We start from the raw sequence: 24,756 nt of genomic DNA, 5'->3' as shown, positions 1-24,756 counted from the left end.
AGGAAGTAAGCCCAGGATTTGAAAATGTAGGCAATACAGGAATCTAGGTTAATGGTCCAGCTCCATTATATTTCTGGCATCTCAGTTTTGTCATTTAACCTTCTGAGCATTCCATTGAATGGTGTTTTATACGATGACTTGTTTTCCAGTGCTATAGATATACCAGATGAAATCAAATGGGTCAGTGCAATAAGTTACTGTTTGTAAAGTTCTTAAATTCTTATTAATAACTAATCACAAGATTCCTTGGCAAAGGGAAGGAAACTATTTTCATAAAGTAAAATAACCATTTGTATCTTAATTTATAGAGGAATGGACACCGGAGTTGTCGGATGCTCTTTGCTCTTTGATCTTTTTATTTCTTTCTATATGTGTCCCTGTTTTTGATCAACAGCAACCTCTATGCAATAATTCTGATGCTGAGAAATGAAAGAATTAGGAAAAAGTGTGTGGCTTTGCATGCTCTCTTTATTTTTTATATTTGTACTGTTTCATTGATTAAAAAAAAAAAAAGGTTATCTTCATGGCTTTGTTAAATCCAACTTGAAATGCTAGAAATTTCATAAGCACTTAATAAATATTTTAGTTTGAGAAATGAGTCTTGTCTCTCAGCCTACATAAATTCTACAAACCAGTCATCTGACCCTTTGTTCATTAAACTGCCTTGGCAAAGGGGCTTCCATTGATGGGATCTGTAGTCTGAAGTGGTATCATAAAATGTTCTGACCTTTATGAAGCTCTATCTAGTTGGCTTTCATTCTGCCCCACACGGATTGAGATGGCCATTCTCATGTATTTTTACTTGTTGGTCTTTAAATTCCTAAAGAAACTTATGTGAGGATGAGTACCATCGCTCCATGTATTTTATTAGAATGTCCCGAATTATATTTTAAACAGGTTAAAGAAGACCAAGTCAAACAAATGGACATAGAAAATAGCTTTATTACCAAGTGGAAAGACACTCAAGTGAGTAGTAATAGTTAGATCTCCAGATAATTAAATCTTTTTTCCCCCCCAAAAAACAAAATCTTCCATTGTAAGTAAAGACATTTATTGTGTTTATTTTCAAGTTTATATTTGAAGCAAAGTAAAATTAATGGGCAGAGGGACCCAACAAAAAATAGTTGTGTAATTCTGCAGCATGATGCATATATGCAAAATGCCAAAGTTCATTCATGTAAATTTTTCAAAATATAGAAGGAGAAAAAAAAAATCAGTGTTAATCTTATCAAAATAGCCTTTATAAAATGAGTTTTCCTTTATAAAAGCACTAATAAAAATGCTGGTGGATATCACAGGAAGCATTTAAAGCCAAAATACTGGAGTAAAATTGAAAACTCAGACTCCCTTAGTGATTCTGTCCATTCTGATTTTGAACATATAAATCATTTCTTACATGCTTTTGCTTTGCCTGCTCTTGGATGATTGCCTTAGTGGGAATGTTTCTTTGTGATCTTTGTAACATATGCTAACTTATGTCTTAAGTCAACTTTTCTAGACTTTCCCCGCTTCCTTCACTTGCATTCTGTTGGCTCTGTGTGTTCAGGTTGTCCTGCACTGTTCCAGGGCACCTGTCCTTGTTGGATGACTGTTCATTGGACTTGCTTAAAAGTGACCCTTAACCCTTTTTGAATAACTGGGAATTGTAGTGGATTCAGGGTACTGATGTAAATAATATAAATGAGTCAAACATAGTCTGTTTATTAGATGCACTCAAAGAATGAGGCAAATGTTTCCTTGTTAGCAAACCCTAAATCCCCCTCATTCCTGAGATATCCACTCTGAATGAGAGAAGCCATCAGAGCTATCGTTCTGCATGAAGGAGATGAGGCAAGACTTTCATTCTGTGTCTAGATCCCCGAGTACCAATCCTGTGAAACTGATTTCCTAAAGGAGTATCTCCTCCATTTTGACCCAAAATAATTCCAGCAGCCTGCAGGGGAGTAAGCTGTAACTGAAAAATCTGGCTCATTATTAGCTAGTTCTCTTGGATTCTTGCTTTTTGGGGGAGAGCTTCATTCATGAATTAAAGGATCGTGTGAGCCCAAGGGGTCATCTTTGACAGCATTGTCTAGACTGTTTTTACATAAAGCATGAGGACCCCTCTGCATTTTTATCTTTTATACCCATAATACAGTGAAGAAATGAGTCTGGAATCCTTTCTAATTCAGTATAAGTAAGAGTAAGAAAATAATTGTCTATAAAGTAGAATAATTGGGAGAGGAAAGTCCAAGTGTTTGGAAAAATCTGTTCTTTTGCCTGAGCTTTTCTCTGTTTCATCAAGCTCTCCTCTGGAGTATTTTTCTGACAGTCTCCATGTCTTACCCCTGTTCAAATTTCTTAGCTATGCTTGTTTTTGGCTTCACTCTATGAGTTCGTGGTGTTTGCTTTTTTAATTTTTAAAAATGTGTCCTTCCTGGAGAGTTGTTTATGCAAACACAGTGAAAAGTACAAGTGTCAACTGTATTTTTTCTTCCCTAGGATTTTTGTATAGCATCGAAAGTGAGAAAATAAAGTTAGAAATAGTCTTTTCTAAGCCTACAGTGTCAGAATAATTAAGAACTCTTCTCCCCAGTACATGTTTCATGTTTTCCCCACAAGTTTACTCACTAGGCTTTACGGTGAGGCAAATCAGAATGATCCATTCTCCATTAAAAACTGGAAGATGGATATTGTTTCTAAGTCATTACACAACTTAAGGGAATTTCCAGAAAAAACTACACAAAATATTTTTCATAGATTCATTTGCTTCTTTGTTAGTCTTCACATGATATTGCCCATCTCCATATAACAATAGCTTATGCTTTTTATATTCTGGCTTGTATCTCCTTCACTTGGTATGTCTTCTCAGGGGTGGTAGTGACCCAAAATAGCACTAATGCTTGGCTAAAGAGAATTAAAAACTTATCTGTATTATCTGCCATATTTTATTACTCCATTTTAATTTTTTCTTGCTAAATATACTTTCTCTTTATGTAGTTTTAATACAACTCTAACATATCCTCAGATTTCAATTTTTGAACATATTATCTCTGAAAATGTAGCAGGACCTATCTTCCCTTTTAATTATTGGTATTAGGCCCATACTATAGCTTAGAGCAGAATTATACATGGTTCATTTTCAGTCTTTATTTTGCTTAACAACTTCTGTTGTTATAGTAAGCATAGTTTTATTCCTGCCAGATACATTATTTCTGTAAGAATATAAGGGTGTTTGAGGACTCTAAACTTGTCAGTAAGAGAGAAGAAGCCTCCCCGTGACTGCTGTCGCTGGTTATAACATTTGTGTAGACGCCTTGTTCTTAATCCACCAGGCCTGGTACATGGGCGTCATCACGCTGTTAACGGGAGATTGGCTCGTTTCATTGTCTAAAATATTTAGAAATAGGACTGGGACTTTAACTGTCTTAAGTGTCGTATGTGTGTTCTTGCAGCATACTTATACTTGCTCTCTTAACATCTGCCCTTTTCTAGGTTTCCCAGGCTGGAGATTTGTTAATTGAAGTGTATGTAGAAAGGAAGGAACCCGACCGCAGTATTATAATTCGGGTGAGTCCTGGAGATGGATGTAAAGAGTACTGTTGGACATTGCATGTGTTAGCATTAATTTACATGTGTTGAATTTTTCATTCTTTCTTATAGCTACTTTTCCCTGTCCCGTTCAAGCTGGTGACAGGATTGCCTTTTCAAACGAATTTCCCCTGGGAATTCCATGTTTTAGTTATTTGGAAAGGGCATATCTTACAAGCTTTCAGTTAAGATTAGGGTTTTCTATAGGTTCCAGAAAACAACCTGAGCTTAAGTTTTTGCTCCTTCCCTTCTTAGGTTCTTAGTATTAGGCAAGTTATTTACTCTGAGCCTCTATTTCTCACCTGGAAAGTGAGGGAAAATTACAGTATTTCCATCATAGCATTGCTACGAGAACTCACTAAGACAGCGCACGTAACACACTTAGCAAATTGCTCAGCACATAAGTATTTAATAACTATTATTATTGTTAATGCCCACCCTTATATCGCAGACTTTGGCTTCTAGTCTCCAGTTCACTTGAGTGTTGGATAACTTCTGTCACTCGTGGTTGTGAATTCGGAAGATCCTTATCAGCTGTCACATTCAGGACTGAGTCTGCCTTAGGAAGGGGAACACCGATACTTCACATTCCTACTTAGCAGGAATACATCCCCTGTATGAGGAGCAGACATCCCGCCGTGTAGCCGCAGAAATTCAGCGTTAGCTTATCCGTTTTAAAGTTCAGGATGAACTCAATATTACATAGTTCTGGACTTTAGTTTTGTTAACCATGTACCATAACTGTTAATTTATGTGTTTTTAATAATGGTTAGCTTACTTAGAACAGGGAGCTGAACTTTGATCATAGGCTTTGGTGTTTCCACTCCCTGACCTCATCATGTTTGACAGTACGGAACTTGAGGACCCAGTGCTGGTCAGTCAGCACAGTTCTGATGTTAGGATTGGTATTCACAGCACCAGACTTAACTCCTCCTACACCTACGCTCTTTAGTAGCGCAGTTTAATTTTATCTTACTAATGAAGCCCTAACAGAAGTTTTTACAGCTGAGCAAAATTTTTGTTATTTTAAGTACATACGGTATTTAGACAAAGGACTGTCCAGTTGGTTTCACTTTATAAATTCCTTTTAAAAACATTGCAAAAAACTATATAAAAATAATCATTAACATTTACTTAATGCTTAAGACTTTGCAAAAATCTTTTGTTACATCTATCTCAGCTGATTATTACCTCCACTCAAGGAGGCAGGTAAGGCAGGTCATGTCCCAAGTTTATAAGAACAGAAACAGGATTAAACAGAATTAATAAGGCCAGGACGAAAACCCGCATCATCATATTCTAAACCCCGATGTTCGTTCCACTGACTTATGCGTTCTTTAGGATAATGACTTCCCATGTCCTTTGTGGAGTTCTAGGTGTTCTGAAGAGGGGCCCTGGGTTTTTACCGAGACGAGTGGAGTGGAGGGAGTAGAGTGGAGGCACACGTTTTGCTGACCATTTCACAAGTTTGGTTTCTTAGTAACTTATTATTTTAAGAAAAGGCTGTACTGAAAAAAATTAAAGGCATTCGGATGAATAGCATCATTGAAATGATTCATCTACTAATGTCTTTACTGCTAAATGTTCTTTACTTTTCCCAGATGCTGGTTTTCTTTTAAGTTTATACTTTATTGGGCTTTTCTAAATGGAAAACAGTGGACGTATAATTAATGTATCCCAAAGAAAGTACTAGATTCCACGAAGTCCAAAAGATAGACCATATGAGTTACCTGTAATGAAAAATATATTATTTATATATGTGCAATATGCTTATAATCAGTAATGGACTGGGCAAATGGAAATGAGCACATTTCTTTGCTAAGAAATTTTTAAAATAGGTACATATTTTACTGAAAATGTGCAGTTAGAATATTCTATAGAACGCGTACAGCATTTTTTATTTGTTTAACATTATAACTAAACTCTAATTGAAGAGCCAGCTTGCTTTTGACCAGCATGCATTTCGGGTTGGCAAAAACAAAAACAAGAAGAGTCAGGTCAGAAATCCCCACAGTCCCTGAAGAAGGTGCTGTGCTCATGCAGTGGCCTGAGGCCTTGGTACTCCTATAGCTGGCCCCAGGCTGGCACTGCAGACCCTGCCTGGTGCCCTGAAATCCTGGCTCCGTACCTCGGTATCCCACCATCTGTCACTTGGCACGCTGGGTACACACACCACAGACCAGTACAACCCTGGGGCTCTTTGGTTTGGCAGACAGCAGTCGCCTGCGTATAACTTAGGCATCAGGCCGAATAAACCAGGCCACTTTGAACTCTTGATTATAGAACCGACGAGTGAAAAGTTTTACTCCTGGAAGATCATTGGACTTGTGGTCTTGTGATGGTCTGTGCGTATGTGTAGACTAGGTATGTTCTTCCCTTCTGAGTAACTTAATTGCTCACTAAGTGAGAAAAAAAATTATTCCTGATTGTGTCGTAATAACTTTTGCACTCACATTAAAATGTATTTTATGTAGAAGACCCGAATAGGCTATTTTCTCTGTGTGCTTAGAGCAGCTAAACACACTAAGGAGAAACTTGGGGTATCATAAGGTGATGGGTGGTGGGTATTGTTGCTCTAGCATAAAGCTATGTCTGGGTCTGACATAGTTTCTAAAGAAATTTTGCCTTTTTTACAGATATCTCCTATGATGGAAGCAGAAGAATTAACTAATGATATATTAGCAATAAAAAATATTATTCCTGCACCAGGCGATATCTGGGCCACATTTGAAGTCATTGAAAATGAAGAGCTAGGTAAGCAATTTTCATGCCAGGGATTCTTAAATTCCTTACAGTGCGAAGAAATACTATTTCTGTGATAGCGTTGCTAACATTTTATGTTATTCTGAAGATTAACATTATGAATCCCCTTCTACTTCAGTGTATGTGCCCATATATGCTATTGTCACTTGAGGTCGCCCTCCTGTGATTTTACTCATCAAAATAATTAGATCATTTTATTGACTATAAAAATAGAGTGCAAAGCATTAGGCATCTGTGTTGTTGCCTTAGGAAATAAGACCTTTGTTTATAAGGCCAAACAGCTTGATTTGTAACAATATTCTAAATGTTACCACCACCAGATACACATTATTCCTGTATGCTACTTATTTAGCAAAAAGAATGTTGATTTAAAAGATTATTATTTTTTCAAAAAGACTACTTATTGTTAAAAAATTAATTTTAAGCATATCAGAAGCCTGTTTCGTTGTCTCCTTTCCTGTATCTTCAGGGGAGTGGGTGGATGTTTTGTCCTGTCTCACCTGAGATGTGGAAGGGTAGTGAGAGCTTGTGAAACACCTCCTCTGCCCCAGGAAAGTGCTGAGTAAGCCTAACATGCTAATGACACCATGTGGTTTTAAAGACCTCCAGGAAAAACAGAAATAAGATGCAGGATGTCTTTGTGCTTTGACCATCTGTCTAGCTGATACCTACTAAGGTCTTGGGACCCTTTCAAGCATAGCAGTCAAACTGCCAAAAGTAAAATCTTGCCACCTGCAAGCTTACGATAAAAATGAAAATTTGACGTTGAAATACCCCATCGGGTAGTACGGGGAATGTTGTAATCGTGTTAGCGTGAGATGGGATTTTCAAATACTTTATCTTTCGTTACTCCAGTCTCGATGTTTTTGTGTCTTCGTTTCTTTTTATCACGCACAGCACAGCTCTTTAAAAATCGTATTTGTATTAAAATGTTATTTCTCAGCGTTCACCGTCGTCCTGACTCGGGGACTCGGCTGCCCTGGCGTCAGGCCACTCGCGCCTCCTCCCTGGTCAGGCTCTGTCTTTGCCTCTCACGGGAAGTGTTCTGGCCGATGGCTCCGGTGACCGCCCCGCCCCCAGTGCCCAGTCCACCGGCTCTGCTTCAGGCTGTGCTTTACTTGTCCTTTCTGTGGCATTCGTTACTCACCATTCCCTGTTTCTTCGGAGGTCTCCGCTCTTTTGTGCCGGCTGGATTCTCCTCTTGGCCCTCTGATTATTTTCTCTCATTTGTCAGTTCTTCCACTGTCCCCTGAGCTTACGTTTCTGCTGCCCCAGTCTCTCTGCCATCTTTTCCCATACGACTGGTTCTTTAGAGGTAAAAGTTCCATTCTTTGTGCTTGACTAACGTGTGTGAGCTGCTGTTCCCCAAATGCCCCTTTACTCTTCCTCCGTCTGCCCCCACCCCCGTGCACCCCCTTTAATACCCAGGCTGAAGGTTTTATTGTACTTTGTCCCATCTTTCTTTATAGAGCCTATCACGTGGATTTATATTCATCTCTCTCAGTGGGAGCTCCTAGGGAGGAAGGCGGGACTCTGTTGTTTTATCTCTGGTATCCGGCACAGTGCCTGGAAATGTAGTTGCCACACAACCAAAGCCTCTTGCACGAGTGAAGTACAGTTTTGCTTCACTGTGTGGTTCAGGGGTGGTAGAGTCTTTTGATTTTTGTTGTCAAATTTTAAGGAAAGGGGCTAGGTTTTCAGCTTCATCGTATTTGTGAGTAGAAGGCGATTGTTGGTATGACTGCTAGAATTATCTTTCTAAATCACAAACAGGATCAGACTGTGCCATCATTTAAAACCCTTTCATTGTTTACTCACTGCCTGTGGGTCACGCAGGACCAGCTCAAACACCGCTTCCTCCGTCACGATACTTGGATAAACGCAGTTCACACTGACCTTTTTCTCATTATTTGCTTATAGACCTATACTACTCTGACCAACTGAATGGCAGAACGTAAATACCTGGCTCTGCCGCAGGCCGCATGTGCTTTCGGACATTCGCCACAGCTTTCAGACCTTGGTGTGTCTCACTGCCTCCAGCGCGGGGCGTTGACGTGGATGGAGCACATCCTGCAAATGTCTTGTTAACTGAGGTGGAACGTAGGATAGATGTGTTCTGAACCTGAGTGCCCTGGATTGCTGCTTCTTGGATAAATGTATCGAAATGTGGCAGGCACATAAAAAATGATTTCTGCTTGTAGGTTAGCAACCCCTAGGAGATATCTCAAGGCCCTGGTTAGTTAGGCCTGAGACAGTGGATTGTGTCCTGCCTGCTTCTGTTTCTGTGTTGTTGTTTTTGCCAGAGATCCACAGCAGAATGAATCGTGGATTTGGGGGTGGGCATCCTCTCCCTACCGCCCTTGTTCTCTCAAGGGTTGAGTCAAAGCATGTCCCTGTGTCACAGCCTTGGAGCTCTGTGCCTCTGGGGATGGGTCGCAGGCAGAGTGCATGAGGGTAGGGAGAAATTATATATAGTTAGGAGAGCGATTGTCATATACTTAGAAGCACTGTTTTACAATTTCATCCTGGAAAATGAAGGGATACTTACCCTGAAAATGACTGACGTGGACTCTTGTGATACCGAGTCCATCCCAAATGGAAAGGTTGGGTTGTGGTGGGGTGGTGGTGGTTCTTTTCATTACTGGTCTCTAATTAAAAAACAGAAAGTTACCTTGTCAGAGCTATCAAAAGACTAGGAGACCTCAAGTTGTTTTGATTTGTGAATGTCCAAATACATAATCAAAGGAACACCCCACGCCGCACCTCCAGAAAGAATCCGTTTGATGGAGTTAAGAATTCAGATTTGGCATGATTTTAATGTTCAGCCAGCGGCTCCGGTGGAGGCACCAGAGGAGAAAACGAAGATGGTTTTCGCAGCTTTTAGAGGAACAAAGCGAGGAACGCGAGAGAGGGGCCTGTGCTTGCACTGACTTACTGAAGCAGATGGAGCCCCGGCTCCACCTGACCTCCCGAAATGTTAAAAGCTTTATTGCTAGAAACATGCGGGGGGGCTACAGCGAACTAGAAAGAGAAGATGAAAGTGAAGGCGTTGGCAGTCTCGAGATTGTAGCTGATAGGAGGAGTGTCAGCAGGGAACCGGTGCTTTTTCTCCTGTAAATATAAGTCCTCCAAGGAAGCAAGCAACCGAAAATAAATAAGTAAGTGGATCAATAAGTGAACCAGAAGTGCTGGATTTTATTTTAGTTAGGTGTCGGTACATTTTAAAGCAACAGTCTCTGCCCTGTCATTTCCAGTGTCTCCTTTGCATAGTAAATATTTTGTAACACTCCCTTTACTTTCTGGAGATAATCTATTATACTCATTTAAAAAATAATAATATAGTACCCTAATTGTAATATAAAATGAGAACAGAAAATGTGTAATAAAACATATAGCTACTGACATACCCGATGTGGTCAAAGATTAGGAAAACAGGGTCTTACACCCGTGTGAATTGCCCTGGACAGGACAGCTCCGTGCAGGCTGACGGCAGCAAGTCAGTTCGTGAATCACACGTCATCAGAAGCATTGATATCGCTGGTGAAATGGTGTCCTAGTCCCCTCAGGCTGCTACCACAGAATTTCAAATACACTGGGTGGCTTAGAAATAATAGACATTTATTTCTCACAGCTCTGCTGGAGCTGGAAGTCCACCATGAAGGTGCATGCTGGCAGATTCGGTGTCTGGTGAGAGACCAGCTTCCCAGGCCTCGGAGGGCTGTCTTTTGTCATGTCTCAGGTGGTGGCAGGGAGCTCCGTGAGTCTCCTTCATGGGGCACTCATCCCATTCATGAGGACTTGTCTCCCAAAGGTGCTGCCTCCTTGCACCACCAAATGGGGGATGCGGTTTCAACCTACGAATCCCGGGGGCACAGGCATTCAGCAGCTAGAAAAGGCATTTCCCACAAAGTCCCGACAAAGCCTGATTTTTTCTTTCTTCCCCTTTCTTTTTTGCTTATGTGGTGGTCAGATTCATGGGAAAAAATACCTCATATTAAAATTAAAACCCTATAAAATAGTTTGAGGGTTTATATGTGTAAAGCTGAGTTAGATTGTAGGCTCAGTTACTTTATAAGTAGATTTACCCTCTCAATGAATGTCTGGTGGGACATTTGAAATTTGTACCTGACAGAGAAAAAGTCTGTCTTCCTCTCATCCTTGGAAAGATGCCCAGCGCCTTTGACCCACCGCTGCCAATCATTAGGACCAGCTGAAACCCACCCTGGGAGAGGCTGTTACCTTCCTCAAGAGCTGATCTTCTAAAGGGCACTGTTATTTTAATGCTTCACCTTAAGACGGAACCTGTCCTCTGCTGATGTAGCCCCATATCCTGTAGGTCCTCGACTTGCTGAAAAACAGTAACTGCCGGAGGGGCCTCATTTAAGTGGGCGTCTGCACTGAGCAGTTCAGGTTTGTGAAACGCTTTCAGTGCAGCAATATCATGAAATGTTGCCTTGATGCTTCTCCATAGCTACTGTGACATAGAAGATCTGTTCAGTTTTCATTAGGCTCCTTTCCAGCCCTCCTCTGGATTGACACACAGAGCGCTGTCACCCTCTAATTACACGGACAGGACAGAGAGCCATGCACAGCTCCAAATTTGGCACTAAGAATTTAATTACTGGGGAAGTCATAGTTGTTTCAGGAAATCCTGTGTCGTTACTGCCAGAAATTTAACGACAGTACCTATAATGTCAAGTGAGAAACGGATGGTTCTCTTTTTAACAAGAAAGGCCAGGTTTATTTCTGTGAACATGATTTTAAACAATTAATAATGTGATTACCTAGCTAAACAACCACCTCCATAAGCTGTTCTTCTCAAATGACTTCACTGAATTTTCAATTTTTATGCTATGGATAGTACACAAATGAGTTATTTATTTCTGATGTCCTAATGCCAAACTTAGGTACCATATAATCTGTCATGACGTGGTTGTAAATGTAACTATAAGTAAAAAATTCTTTGTAGGAATTGATATTCGTACAGTGTTTGATGACTCAATTTCTTCTGCCTCTTATCTCCTTCTTAAGGTGGACTTCAGTGCTATTTATAATTATAGCATTTGACAGTATAATAAACATTTTTCTTTTCATCCCATTTTTCAACTCTACTTTTATGCAGGAACATGAATTTTCAGGATTTTTCATTCTCCTAAAGTATTTTGTCCTATGAGACTGATGTGAAAAACTCACCTAATTTTTTTGCATATCTGTACTTGCCTCTATATCTGCTGTGATATGATTCAGTTTAACTAACAACACTTGAGAGCCGTCACTATAGTGCCGACTTGTAACAGTGCCCTCTTATAATGCGAACGGTCGGATATGGGGACGTCTCATTTCCAACTTAATCTTCTAATAAAGAGGAGGAAGCTTTTCTTTTAATCCAGATACCGCTTTCCCGTTAAGAATATCATTTTTATCCCCAAGCCAACTGCAGTACCATCGGCTCCCTTAAGGGCGGGGGGTTGGGGTATCCTGCTGGCATTTCCCGCCCCGTCTCACTAAGAATGGGGAAGTGAGAGGGAGCCGGGGGAAGTGTGGACTGACAGTGTTTTTCCCTTTGCTTATGTCACCTGGGACAGCCCTCAACACTTTTTTTTTTGAGTTTATACTTTTTCTTCCAAACTACATGTGAGAAAAATCATCGTGTGTGGGTTTACATACTTGCCAAAGTGAAACCAAGCGTAATAGTTAAGATTTGGGGCTGTAAAGTCAGATGAATGGGAGGTTCGGATCTCTGCTGCTCACTCGAACCGGCTGTTTCACGTGGGCATGTGGCTAAATGTCCCTGATCCTTGGGTTCCCTGACATGTAAAGTATGAATTAGGGTAATATTGAAGGATGAGTGTTGTGAGAACTGATGCGAAGTATCCAGAATGTCTGACGCGTAGTTGTTATTCCTGAAATGGCAGCTGTTCATGGGATCAGTAGTTTCCCGGAGTTTGCAAGCAGTAGAAAGAAGAATTATAGTAGAATTATATACCATGAAATATAAAGGGATTGCTCTCTAGAATTAGTGTTTTTTAAATGATGATATTCAGTGTCTTCCCTATGCTGTACATTATATCCCCATGACTTATTTTATAAGTTTGAAACTCTCAACCCCCTTCACGGTGTTTGCCCTTCCCACATCACCCTCCCCTCTGGGAACCATCAGTTTGTTCTCTGTATTTGTGAGTTTGTTTCTGTTTCGTTTGTTCATTTGTTCTGTTTTTTAGATGCCGCACACAAGTTCAGATCATACAGCGTTTGTCTTACCCTTTCTGACACTTCACTTAGCATAATACCCTCTAGGTTCATCCGTGTTGTCATAAATGGCGAGATTTTATTCTTTTTTCATGGCTGAGTAATATTCTAGGGTGTGTGTGTGTGTAAAATAAAGCTCTAAGTTGTTCACTGCTACAGCTCAGAAATTATAATATGCTAATCTTTAGGATAAATTTATGTTATTTCTTGCTACTGGACAAGAGTAATTTTGCTCTTCCTTTTACAGTTATTTAATTGCATATGAAAATGACAGATTTCCATAAGCAAACCAGAATGTTTCTAAATTCAAAAGAAGCTAGTGTAAGAGGTTGATTTGTTGTACAGAAGGTTAGCATTGTTTCTGAGACTTTTATCTAAAGGATAGCACCTGTGAATGTTTTTTAAATAGTTGAGCAAAACGCAAATGTTCCTTCACAGATTCATTCACACGGTAACTTTTATTGTACACTTACTGGCGTTCTAGGTGTTAAGGTCTCTTTTTACGTAGTCTTTATGCTGTTTTGTGTAACGGAAGATACGGTTATGTTTGTTGTTGAATGCAGATCTTTTTTAAAGGATTTCTTGAAAAGTATAACAATGGTATTTACTCTGGTTTTCCTTGCCGTGCCTTTACCTTCGCAGAGCGCCCGCTGCACTACACGGAGAACGTGCTGGAGCAGGTGCTGCGCTGGAGCGCGCTCGCCGAGCCCGGCGCCGCTTACCTCGTGGTGAAGAGGTTCCTGACCGTGGACGCGGTCAGGCGCTGCACAGGTGGGTGCCCTTCTGCGGCTGCCCGAGAATCGGGCTGGAGGGACGGCCACTGCCGCACAGGGCGTTTGAAAATGGGGAGCAAAGAAGGAGAGCTCACGCAGAAGCTCCTGAGGGAGCGCAGTCCGGAGGGAGGCGGATTCCTGTGCACACAGGAGAGCCCCGCGCAGGTTTCCTGGTGATGGCGCTGTGGCAGTGGTTGGTACTCTGATGGTACCAAGTTTAATGGTCTGTTTTCCTGAGGGCTTTCGGCCTTGCTTAAATGTTTTCCGAAGGTTTAGATAGCTGGTGAACCTTCTTCCTGCACTATGGAAGTTCTCGAAGGATTCAAGAAGTACAAGTTACGCAGCCTCTGAGATTAGTGCTTGTTGTAACTCTCATTATTGCTGATGTTGGAAAACAAACAAGTGTAAAATAAAACATTTCCAGTAAGGATGCTTGCCATCCAGCTGGGAGAAGACATGTACGCATGTCAGGTTAAATAAGAAGGCAGCCAGCACAGGGGGCCGTGTAGGCCAGTCTCTGAACCTGTAGGAGATACCAGAAAACTTTTATTTTTGAAACTATGATTCCTCTGTTGTGTTGCCATTGATTGACATAACAGAAAACTAGTTTCTGCCAGCTCTGTATATAAAACACCACCAAAAGCAAAGGGCTCGGGTTTTATAAGGTGAAGCTTACCACAACTTTAATAATTAATAGTAATGATAACCATTATTATTTATTAATGGTATATTAACTGAGCTCTGTTAATATATTAACCATTACATATTATATAACAATCTAATAATGTATTACTGAGCTCTGTACACAACAAATTTCATTTAAACTTTTTAAAATGTCCTTGTGAGTTATATTGTCATTTAAATTTTACAAACTTGTAAAGAGAAGCTCAGAGAAATGAAGTAACTTGTTCTACCCAGATTATAGTGAATAAATACTGGGTTTGAGAACAGATTTGTCTTCTAATTATTAAAAAAAAACAATGTGGGGATGTTGATACAGCTCTTAAATGCTGTAAACCTGTTACTTAGTGTGACCGCAGGCTCTCTAGCTAATGTCCATAGGTCAAGTCCGTTCTGAATCGTACCACAGCTAATCTGATGCATTTCTGGTGTCATGGCTTTGTCCAAGCCTCTGTAACTACGATGGACTGGGCGGCTTTAGAAACAACAGGAGTTGATTTCTCGCAGTCTGGAGACTGGAAGTGTGAGATCAGGGTGCCAGCCAGCATGGTTGGGTCCTGGTGAGAGCCCCTTCCAGGCTGCAGACTTCTAGTTAGGTCATCACCTGGCCCAGAGCAGAGATAGGAAACTGCTCCCTGTGACTCCTATCAAAGCACTAATCCCATTCAGGAGGGTTCCCACGTCAATGCCATCACATCGGGAGGTCTTGGGGAACACATTCAGTCCTTAGCACTGTTCTTTACATCTTTTTATTTATTTTTTTAATCCTTACCTGAGGATATTTTTTCCATTGCTTTTCAGAGAGAGAGAAAGGGTAGAGAGAGAGAAACATCGATGTGGGAGAGACACACCTTTTGGTTGCCTCCCGCACATGCTCCGGGGCCAGGGATTGAACCCACAACCGGGATACGTGCCCTTGGCCGGAATCGAACCCAGGACCCTTCAGTCTGCGGGCTGACTCTCTAATCACTGAGCAGACTGGCCAGGACTGTTGTTTACATCTTCACCTGAAAGTTTTTATACAACATGCGAGCAGTGTAACAACGTCTACGTCATTCTGGACTTTTTAGTACCTAAATAAACGGAACATACTATTCTCTTTGCTGTGGAAGTTTAGCCTTTTAGAGACCTTCATCTTTCTTTCTTTGGTTGTCCGACCTACGATTTTGACCACATCGTCTGTGTACCTCTATTCGGGTGAATTCAACATGCATCCATGTCAAAGCGCAGTGGTTCCCAGGTACAGGGCAGTTTCGTCCCCCAGGGGACATTTGGAGACAGTTCTGACTGTCACTGCTGGGCGGGGTGCTGTTTCTGGTCTTTGGTGGGCAGACAGAAGATAGGCCATGAAACACCCCACAATACACAGCACAGCTCTTTACAGCTAAGGATTACCCGGCCCAAAATGTCCGTGGTCCCATGCTGAGAATTTCTGATTTAGATAATCTATGAAATCTGTCCTAGTTCTTAAATTCTGTATTATTTTATTTTATTGAGATAAAGAAAAAAGTATTGAGCTTAGGAACCAAGTCCTGTCAGCATTAAGAAATACATAAAATAGGTTCTCATGGTTTCTTTTCTTTTAGAAAATAAGTCAACTTTTCAGATAAATGTATGTTTTTCTGGTGAGAATTTTCCTTTTCCTAATAATCCTCCAAACGTCTGATTCTTCATGGTACAAAATACTTGAACCCCACACCTAGACATAATACCTTAGCCCTTGTTTGAACGGTAGTGGGCTGGCTGTGTGAATGCAGGTAAACGTAAGATGTTAAAAGGCTGTGATATCGAGGAAGGTTTTGTGCAGGTGGGTGAAGTACAGTCCGAACAAGGGCACCATGGAGTTCTGTTGACCTTTGGTGGGGGGTAAAGATTGAGTCCACACATGAGTAGCACCTTTATGCTGATTAAAGACCAGAGGAAATGGTAGAGTGACCGACTGGACATTGGCGCACCCACAGACTGGGTAGGAAGCGTGGGCGTTATAAAGATGCCTCACATACTCCTGCGTCGTCTTTTTGGGGTTATTCGTGTGTCCCTCTGTTGTGAAAGCATCGAGCCTCTGTAAGGTCCAGGCAAGCACCTCGCGTGAAAACTGGGGAACCCAAGCAGTGGAAGGCAGGCTGAGGTGATAGTTTCAGGATTTGGATGAAACATCCTCTAGAGTAAAATGTCACTAACCTTTGTGTTCCTCTCACGTCCCCTTCATTCCTCTAACGGAGTGGAGCTGAAACGCATCCCTGTCCTTGCACTGTTCCCACCTCAGCTTGCCAGGCCCATATGCAGCTTGTTGCAGCATCTATAGTTCTTTCTACCAGGGAGTTGTCTCATTGCATGAAAAAAGGCAGGTTTTAGAGGAACACCAGCAGCAAATACATTAATTGGACCGTTTCATATTAGTAGTTACGTATTTTGGGTCAAAAATAGGAGTACCTATGAACTAAATATTTAAAATAAGTTTTTTAGTTTTCAAGCCAATAAAATTTTTATAAATGTTTTTAATTAGAACTTGATTTATATTTAGATTGCCCAAGCAAATCAATCTCTTTAATTATGGTCGTTCTGCATCTGTGTGAATTTAGGATTACTCTTTTAAATCAGCTCTGGCCTGTGGGTTTTTTGTTTTGTTTTTTTAATCAATTTCTTAAATTTTGATGTTTTTCTCCCTATAGTTGTGTCTTGCAGCAACCTGGCACTTAGAAGTACTTTATATGGGATATACCTTGTGATAGATTTTAGGCGGGTTAGATATTCAGTCTACTTTGTCTCTGTCTTGGTAAATGTCTCCTAAATCAATCACAATGACCACCAACTCCAGAATTATTGCTCCATTCAGTCCATCCACTACTCCTTAAATTTGGAATCTAAAAGGAAAATAGTGAAAGTAAATGAAATGTGATGCCTCTGTCAATTTGTTAGAAAAATTGGAGTCATCTCAGAAATACATTGCTCATCACAGAAGAAACAGAACAATGTTACAGATTTCTTTCAAAACGATTTTATTTTTCTAACCTGGGGGCCAGGTGGAAATCAGCTGAGTTTGAAACCAGGGTGATTGGTTGCAACCGCATTTTCTCTCAGCAAATAACTAATGTGTTAACATTTTTTTGAAACATAAAGCAGCAGTACCACATCAAACTTGACACCTAGCTGCCACAGATTTTACTTTCTGTCCACCTATGTCTATTCCACCTCTATATCTACACCTCTCTCTCTCTCTCTCTCTCTCTCTCTCTCTCTCTATATATATATATATATATATATATATATTTATATACACACACATATATATGAGTTGCATTTCATTAATTGTATGATAGTTTTCTTATTTAATAAATTCTAAGCACATAACATTTTGTTTTCATCACCTTGCTTAAATGAAGAATTTTTATCAAATAATAAATTTGGGAGTTTAGGGATTTTAATTATCTCCGTTTTCTCACTTTATCTGAACAGTTTAAAATGTAGACGTAACAGTAGGAATAGATTTAGAATCAGCCAACACTTAATTTCTGCTCATTCATTTAAAGTAATGAGGTAGCATACTTTACTTTTATGGAAGTATACTAGAGTAAATGAATTTTCTGTTGCCTCTATTTAAAAATCAATTCTGTGCTTTTCAGAAGCGGCGTTTGATTTCTTAGAAACAGTTTGCACCATTGTCATCATTGTAATAAGGAGTTAACTAACTTGAAGAAAAAGATAATCGTCCTCAAATTCCTTTTCTATCCCATAGATTAGGACTGAGACATTGAGAATAGCAAGTCATTAAAATTGCTCTTTAGACTTTGTCACAGCTAATCTTACTAGATCATCTTTTATCATTATCTCTTATATGGAGTTGTTTCAACATCTCTATCACAAGTAAGGCATACATTTATAGCTTCTGTAAGGTTCCAGAATAAACAATTTTATGTTGCTAAAGTCTTATTTTAGGTGCTAAAGTTCTTTAAAATTTACCCCAATAGAATGTGATACATGGGAGTCGAGTTTTAATGATTTCAATGGGGAAAAAATACTTTTAAGCTATAAGATGTAACTCAGATGCAGATCCCTGTGGGTTTCTAAATTCAGATCACTGCATAGGGCAGATGCTTTGGAATTAAATTTGCATTAGAATCCAATGGTTGAAAATGCAACTGCTTCCGGCAGCTCAGACCTGGGAAGCTGAGCCATCCACTCTCAACTGACTTAAGAAAAGAAAGGAAAATGTCAGCAGAAATAGTAGGAGTCTATAAATCATAGTCTAGCTAAAATAATTTACATTCCACTTCCATCAAATCTTTTTACATCCAAAGTTGTTTGAAAGTTGAAGGTAAGACCTAGTCCACTCCAAGTGGAAGTATTTTCTTGGGACTCAATGATAGTCTTTGATAGTCACTGCAGATAGAGTACGAATGTCCTGACTTCTAATGTTACAATTGGGTACTGAGAAAACCAATCCATAAGTTTCTGTTAACTCTCTGTTCCCTGCAGGAGTCTGTGGAAAATATAAAGGATTATCCTTTCCCATGAGGAACAGAAAATCTAAACATACGAAGACTATTTAAATAGAAATAGAAATACAAACATGACATGCTATGAATGACTTCTGTGGGCCAGGGTGTTTGTCTGTGGAGAGCTTTCAAGCACAGAAAAGTGGTTCAACTCCATGATCACTGACGTCTTTTCCAACACTTGAATGTCTCTCAGTCAAGGAAATACCATTTCCTGTTTAATTTTTCTTATATGTTGGTCTTCCATTATGAAACTCTATCTTATTGTTTTACCCACTAAAAGTACCTGTTAAGTAAACTTTTTAAAAATCTAAGTGAATAAAACACTTTGTAATTGAGCAAGTTACTGACTAAATTTCATAGGACTGCAAACTCACTCTTATCTGGGTAGTTAGGGAATGCTTTCTAAAGGAAATCAGCATTGTGTTCATACAGAGACCCCTGTGCCTGCATAGGTCCCAGTTGCTTGCTTTGGGTGCTTCCTGATCCATTAAGGAAGGGAACATAGAAGAGATTACTATTTGGGGTGACATAAGGGTAGGGTGACTGAATTCTGTTTTAGATGTGTTGGGTTTTAGCTGTCTGTGAAGTGTGTCCGGGGAGGTGTCTGGAAGGGAACTGAGGAAGCTGTGGAGTGCATGGCGTGGGGCATGGTTTTAGCCCTGGGAGAATACAACGTCATGCAGCTTACTTGTTAAAGTAAGAGCATTAGCGAGCTGAGCATAGAGTTACCGTCATTTGTATTTAAGGGATGGATGTATTAAGAGAGGCCTGGTGTGTGAAGGAACAATCAGAAAGTTTCCAAGAAAACAGAGAGCATGGAAATCATCAAAGGAGTAAATTTTAGGAAAAGGAGTGCTTAATGGTGTAAAATGGTGCATGAGGTCAAGAAAGGCACCGGGACGTTTATTATTGTGGTAATGGTGGTGATCACGGTAATTGTGACCATTACTTAGACGCGTCTCAGTATAAAGGACAGGATTCTGCGTTAGCTATGAAGAGACCTGAACTGTGATTCTAGTTGCCTTCTAACCTTGTCGCATAACCTTTTTAGCCACAATTTTCTCATTTATAAAATGAGATTGTATCACCTATGTTCCCTATTTCAGAAAGTTGCCTGGAAATCATATGAGATAAAATACATGAACATTTTGAAAAATCTAAAATGTATACTAGTTTTAGATAATGTTTATTTTTTTCTTGCTCTTCCAGTTGTATTAAAACATGTCTTCTAGTATTTTAATTGGAAAAGTGTTATGTTTGATTTAAATAGAAGTTATTTGGCTATAAAATATCATTTAAAATATTTTTCTATGGAACTGAATATTAATAAATTTTACCAGAAGACCATTTTAGCAGTATGTTATTCAGAAATTATTTGAAAGTCGCAAACTTCCTAAAAATAACCTGTTTCAGTGCGATAGTATGATTGAAGGAATGTTGTCTGTGGCCAGTGTGTATCATGAAAACTGTTTGGATTCATCATTTACCTTCGTTTATTGTGGTTAGGATCAGTGATGTGATTAATCCTGGGGATTTTTGCTTCCAGGTAGTCATTCCATGCTCATATTTGTGTTTCAAGGAACTATTTCTATTTTTTTTTAAAGTTTTTTCTTATGCTAGTTACAATTGTGAACATCTGTGTCTTATTTTCTGTATAAGTAGGGTTTTCCCCAAAACGAAGGGATTATTTGGTTTAAGACTAAGTTCTTCCTTCTAAAGTTATTCAAGTTATTTTATAAATTTCAGAAACTATGCATGAAGATTTTAAAATTGTATAAACTTAATGTCAAGAAATTGCTAACAGTCCAAGTCCTGATAGTGTCCCACTCTGCATCGTCTGTGGACATCACCTAACATGAGGGCCACAGTCGCCTGCAGGAGTTGACACGTGATGACAGCGTCATGGCTGCTTGGCTTCAGTGCGCTTTCCTTCCACTGTACTTCAGTTCTCAGGCGGGCAGCTGACCATGGTCTGGATTCCTATTGGAGAAGGTTCAGACTGGAGTTATAGGGATACGTTTATGCAAATATCAATTTGGTGTTCTTACCAAAAAGTGTTTTCTTAATAAGATTAGTTGAAACAATTCCTAAGTGTGGGACAGTCACAGTATTGCACATGAAATAGAACTGATGTTAGATCCTGTACCGTAGCTGTTTTGCCTAATTACCCTTAGCTGTTTCGTATTGATGGGAGCTTCTCAAATGTCATAGAAATTCCTGGATTCCTGTGTATTCTGGTAGAGGTTCCCTCTTTACCTATATATTTGCATTGTTTATATGAGTGCCATTTAAAAGAAATGTGCAAGTTGATGATGTAATTTTAAGTTGCCTAATATCTACATTAATATATATATGCATGGTGAAATTGATTTTACTAATATATTTTATTTAAACTCACATATCCAAAACATTATCATTTTAACATGTAATCAATATTGCAGAATTGTGAGATTTTTTACTTTTTCATACTGTCTTCAAAATCTGATGTATATTTTATACTTACAGCACATCTCAGTTGAGACTAACTATGCTTTGAGTGCTAACGGGACAGCATAGTCAGGCCTAGATGTTATAAATAGATATAAATAGATCCAGTCTGTGGATTTGGGACTTGTCCAACATGCCTGACATATGGTATTCCCAGAAATTAACTGTCGGTTTCTTAATGGTAGAAAACAAGTTATTAGTTATTACTTTATAATATCAAAACTGAAAATATAGAAATGTTTTGTATTCTGTTCCAAACAAATGGAAATGTACCTAACTTACAAAAGCAATGTTCTTTACAGAGAGAAGGGCCCCGGAAAGTGTCAAAGAGGGAAACTTGAAAATCAAAGAAGAACCATCTAAAATACTGTCTGGAAATAAATTTCAGGATCGGTATTGTGTTTTACGAGATGGCTACCTCATTATTTACAAGGATCTGAAGGTATTTGTATATGTAGTATTTGAATATGTACGCATTTTGATTAATATTCTTATTTTATACCTTTCTCAGACCTCTCTCTTGGAAGTCAAGGCCTGTAGTAAATAAAATAAAATAAAATGCATAGTAAGCTGAGGATGTCTTCCAGCCTCTGGGATATGACAGTCATGCACTCAGTCACATAGTAAAGGACTCCATATATGGCCTTTATGAACGCCTCACATTTTTTAGGGCAGAGAATGACTTAAGTCCTAAAGAAAAGTCTAATACATGTTACATAAACTAGCATATAAATCAACATCTCAGTAAAGTTGACTGAGAGTATGTGTCATGCCCTAAGACAAAAAGTGGTTTGAATTTAGCTAATGGAAATTAATAAATGCAAATTAAAATTCTGAGATACTGTTTTACTCTTTACGTTGATTGAAATCAACTAAAATAACTAAAATTCTAAGAGTGAGAACACCTAATGTGGACAAGGGTGTTGATTAACTAAAACTCTCATAAATTGCTGATGGAAGGGAAAGTCACAGAATCACTGTAGACGTACTGGGCAGTGTTTAGATAAGGTTGTTAGTATCCCTACCCCATGACCCAGTAACTCTGTGCCTAGCTAGTATGGCCACAAAAGTGCTTGTTCAGGAATGTCCATGAGCAGCTTTATTTGTAAAAGCTACCTGGAAACATTTGAAGTGACCATCCATATAAAAATGATAAATTCATACAATGGAATCCTACTCAGCAGTAAAATCAGTGAATTCTAATGCATGCAGCAGCATGGATGCATCTTCAAATCCTCGTTGAGTAAAAGAAGCTCGACACAAAATCATACCATCTGAGCCTGTCCGTAGGAAGTCAAGACCATTCATGGTGAAAGAAATTGGAAAGTGCTTGCCTGGGGAGTAGAGAGTTTGCTGGGAATTGTGAGGAGGCACTTCCTAGCATGATACAAGCGAAGGTTCTCTATCCAGTTTTGGGTGGTGGTCACATGGGTGTGTGCGGGATCATCTCTGTTCCCTCGGGATTCAGGCAATACCCAGGCAATTATTTTAAATGCTGAATGACAGCAGGACCTAGAGACACTTTATTTTGTTGAATTATAAAACTCACTTGAGTTAAACATTGCTGGCGTACTTTAGGTGTGTGGCACATCAGTGTCCTGTTGTGATGTGCAGAGAAAGACCAGACTAGAACCATCTGTTATGATGTTATGTTTATGGAGAGAGAGCTGTAAGGCAGTTCCCAGAGCTCTGTGTCCCCATTTTGTGGTAGCATCTCTTGAGCTCTCCGCACCCTTTGACTACCTTCCCTGTATATTTTTCCAGGGAAGCCTCCGTGCATGGCCACAAATAAATCTCAGTAGCCTTTCTGCTTTGCGTATATGTCTCAGATTCACGTTCTTCAAGGACAGTGGCCTGTCCAGGCGGGAGGCTAGTAAGGTGGCGCTGAAGTCTGCAGCCCCTGTCCCTCTGTTCAGAGGTCTGTTACCTGCCCTGCTGGAGCTCCCTTTGTTTTTCCACCTGACAGACCCAGCAGGGCATCTGTGCAGGGACCTAGATATTTATTCTTCTTCAGTTTTCTCAGCAGAGGGAGAGTGGAGTTTTCCGAAGTAAGGCACAAAGAATTTGGGGTTACGTGAACTGAACATAGCAGACTTTGAGGTTCATGAAATTAGGTTTATATTTGTGGAAGTAAATGTTAGGCTTCACAGCTGGTTATTAAGTCACCTAGGTTGGATTTTATTTGGTTTTCTTCAACGGGTCACCCCCCTTGGTCTTTATTAGACTGAGTTCCTTCACCCATGTCCTTCTGTATACGTTGCTTAAGAGTCACTTTTGAAGTTGGATCTGCTTACGATATTTAAACATTAACTTGAAGGTTTTAGTCGCACTAAGGAACTGATGCTTCCTTTTCTAGAAATCTAGTAATAAAGGAAAAAAATCCATAATTTTTTTTAAATGACAATGATAATAATAGTAAACATTAATCATAGTGACTAGGAGCCAATCCACCATGTAAATTCCATGCCTTACCATCGCTGTCACAGAGGCCATTGGTCACCAGAGCATAATTCCTAAGCTGCTTCCTGCTTACTTTTCCTCTGTTTCCACTATATTCTCCTAACCTATGTTCTCCATGGGAACCAAGTTTTTATTTTATAAACATATTTTCCACCCTTTTCAAACGTGGCTGCTCTTATAAAGAACAGATTTCAAAGTAAGAGTTTAAGTTTTATAAAACTTAGTACTGATTTGAGCTGTATATTTGGCAGTGGGCTTTTGTGCATTGTCTTAGGATCCTAATAACTGCCTATATTGCTATTTCTACGCAGCAATGTGCTCTAAATGTATAATAGCTATAATTCCCTGCGTGCTTTCTATCTGCCAGTTACTAGACTAAACCCTTTATAGCATTTTCTCATTTAATCTGCATAATAACCCTTCACAGTAACTCTTTCTCATTCAGTCATCATCGTAACCCTATGAGATAGTCAACATTTCTATTATACCTGTTTACGAACAGGAAATAAGGGCCGAGAGAAGTAACATGAGGTCACAAACTAGTAAGTAGCAAGACAGACATGCACCTACTTCTCTGTGACCCTCAGCTTCTTACAAATGCTATCTGCCTACCGGTTTGAAACAAAAGATTTTCTTGAGAATTTTAGGACGTAGGGACTGCTTGTGTTAATAATTACTTTCATGGCTATTATCTTTATAAAATCTATTGCAGAGTATCCAAGGATAAGTAATGTAATGTGTATGATTCGATATTAAGGGTTCTTTTAAGTGTTTTTATTGATTTTTTTAGAGAGAGAGGAAGGGAGGGGCATAGAGAGAAACACTGATGAGAGAGGACCATAGATCTGCTGCCTCCCGCATGCCTCCCCCCTCTGGGGATCAAGCCCACAACCCTGACCAGGAATCCAACCAGTGACCTCTTGGTTCATGGGTTGGTGCTTAACCACTGAGCCACATGGGCCAGGCAGATATTAAGTTTTTAAATTAAAATATAATGATTCAAGTTTTGCTTGTCAGACAACTTTCTTGATGGTCTGTGTTCAAGGATTAACATTTTAAAAATCTTAATCACAAATAAATATGCCATAATATGTAATAAGAACGTATAATTGATGTAAAGCAAATGTATATAATTTACTTTTATAGTCTATTTTCATGAATTTATTAATGAACATTTTCATTAATATATTTGAAATAGTTCAGTATGTGCCCACATAGGTTTATACTATGTTTTCTATCATTGTGAAATCCAAAAAGTATGGAAAACTGTAACT

At 39.4% G+C, this 24,756-nt stretch overlaps 1 protein-coding gene across 3 annotated transcripts in view; it reads left to right on the top strand.

Annotated features, from left to right (window-relative positions):
* Nucleotides 1–24,756, top strand: part of ARAP2 (ArfGAP with RhoGAP domain, ankyrin repeat and PH domain 2) — a 136,964-nt gene that overhangs the window by 98,035 nt on the left and 14,173 nt on the right. For 2 of the 3 annotated variants that reach the window (XM_081132809.1, XM_081132807.1), the window contains exons 23-27: nt 898–966; nt 3,475–3,549; nt 6,207–6,324; nt 13,225–13,353; nt 21,325–21,464. In XM_081132809.1, the coding sequence (XP_080988935.1) occupies nt 898–966; nt 3,475–3,549; nt 6,207–6,324; nt 13,225–13,353; nt 21,325–21,464 (531 nt within the window). The remainder of the gene's footprint in view (nt 1–897; nt 967–3,474; nt 3,550–6,206; nt 6,325–13,224; nt 13,354–21,324; nt 21,465–24,756) is intronic. The other variant, XM_081132808.1, reaches the window with a different exon arrangement.

The sequence above is a fragment of the Miniopterus schreibersii genome (genome assembly GCF_964146895.1).
Source record: "Miniopterus schreibersii genome assembly, chromosome: 1".
NCBI lineage: Eukaryota > Metazoa > Chordata > Mammalia > Chiroptera > Miniopteridae > Miniopterus > Miniopterus schreibersii.
The sequence above is the reverse complement of the archived record's forward strand: the minus strand, read 5'-3'. Positions and strand labels throughout refer to the sequence as shown.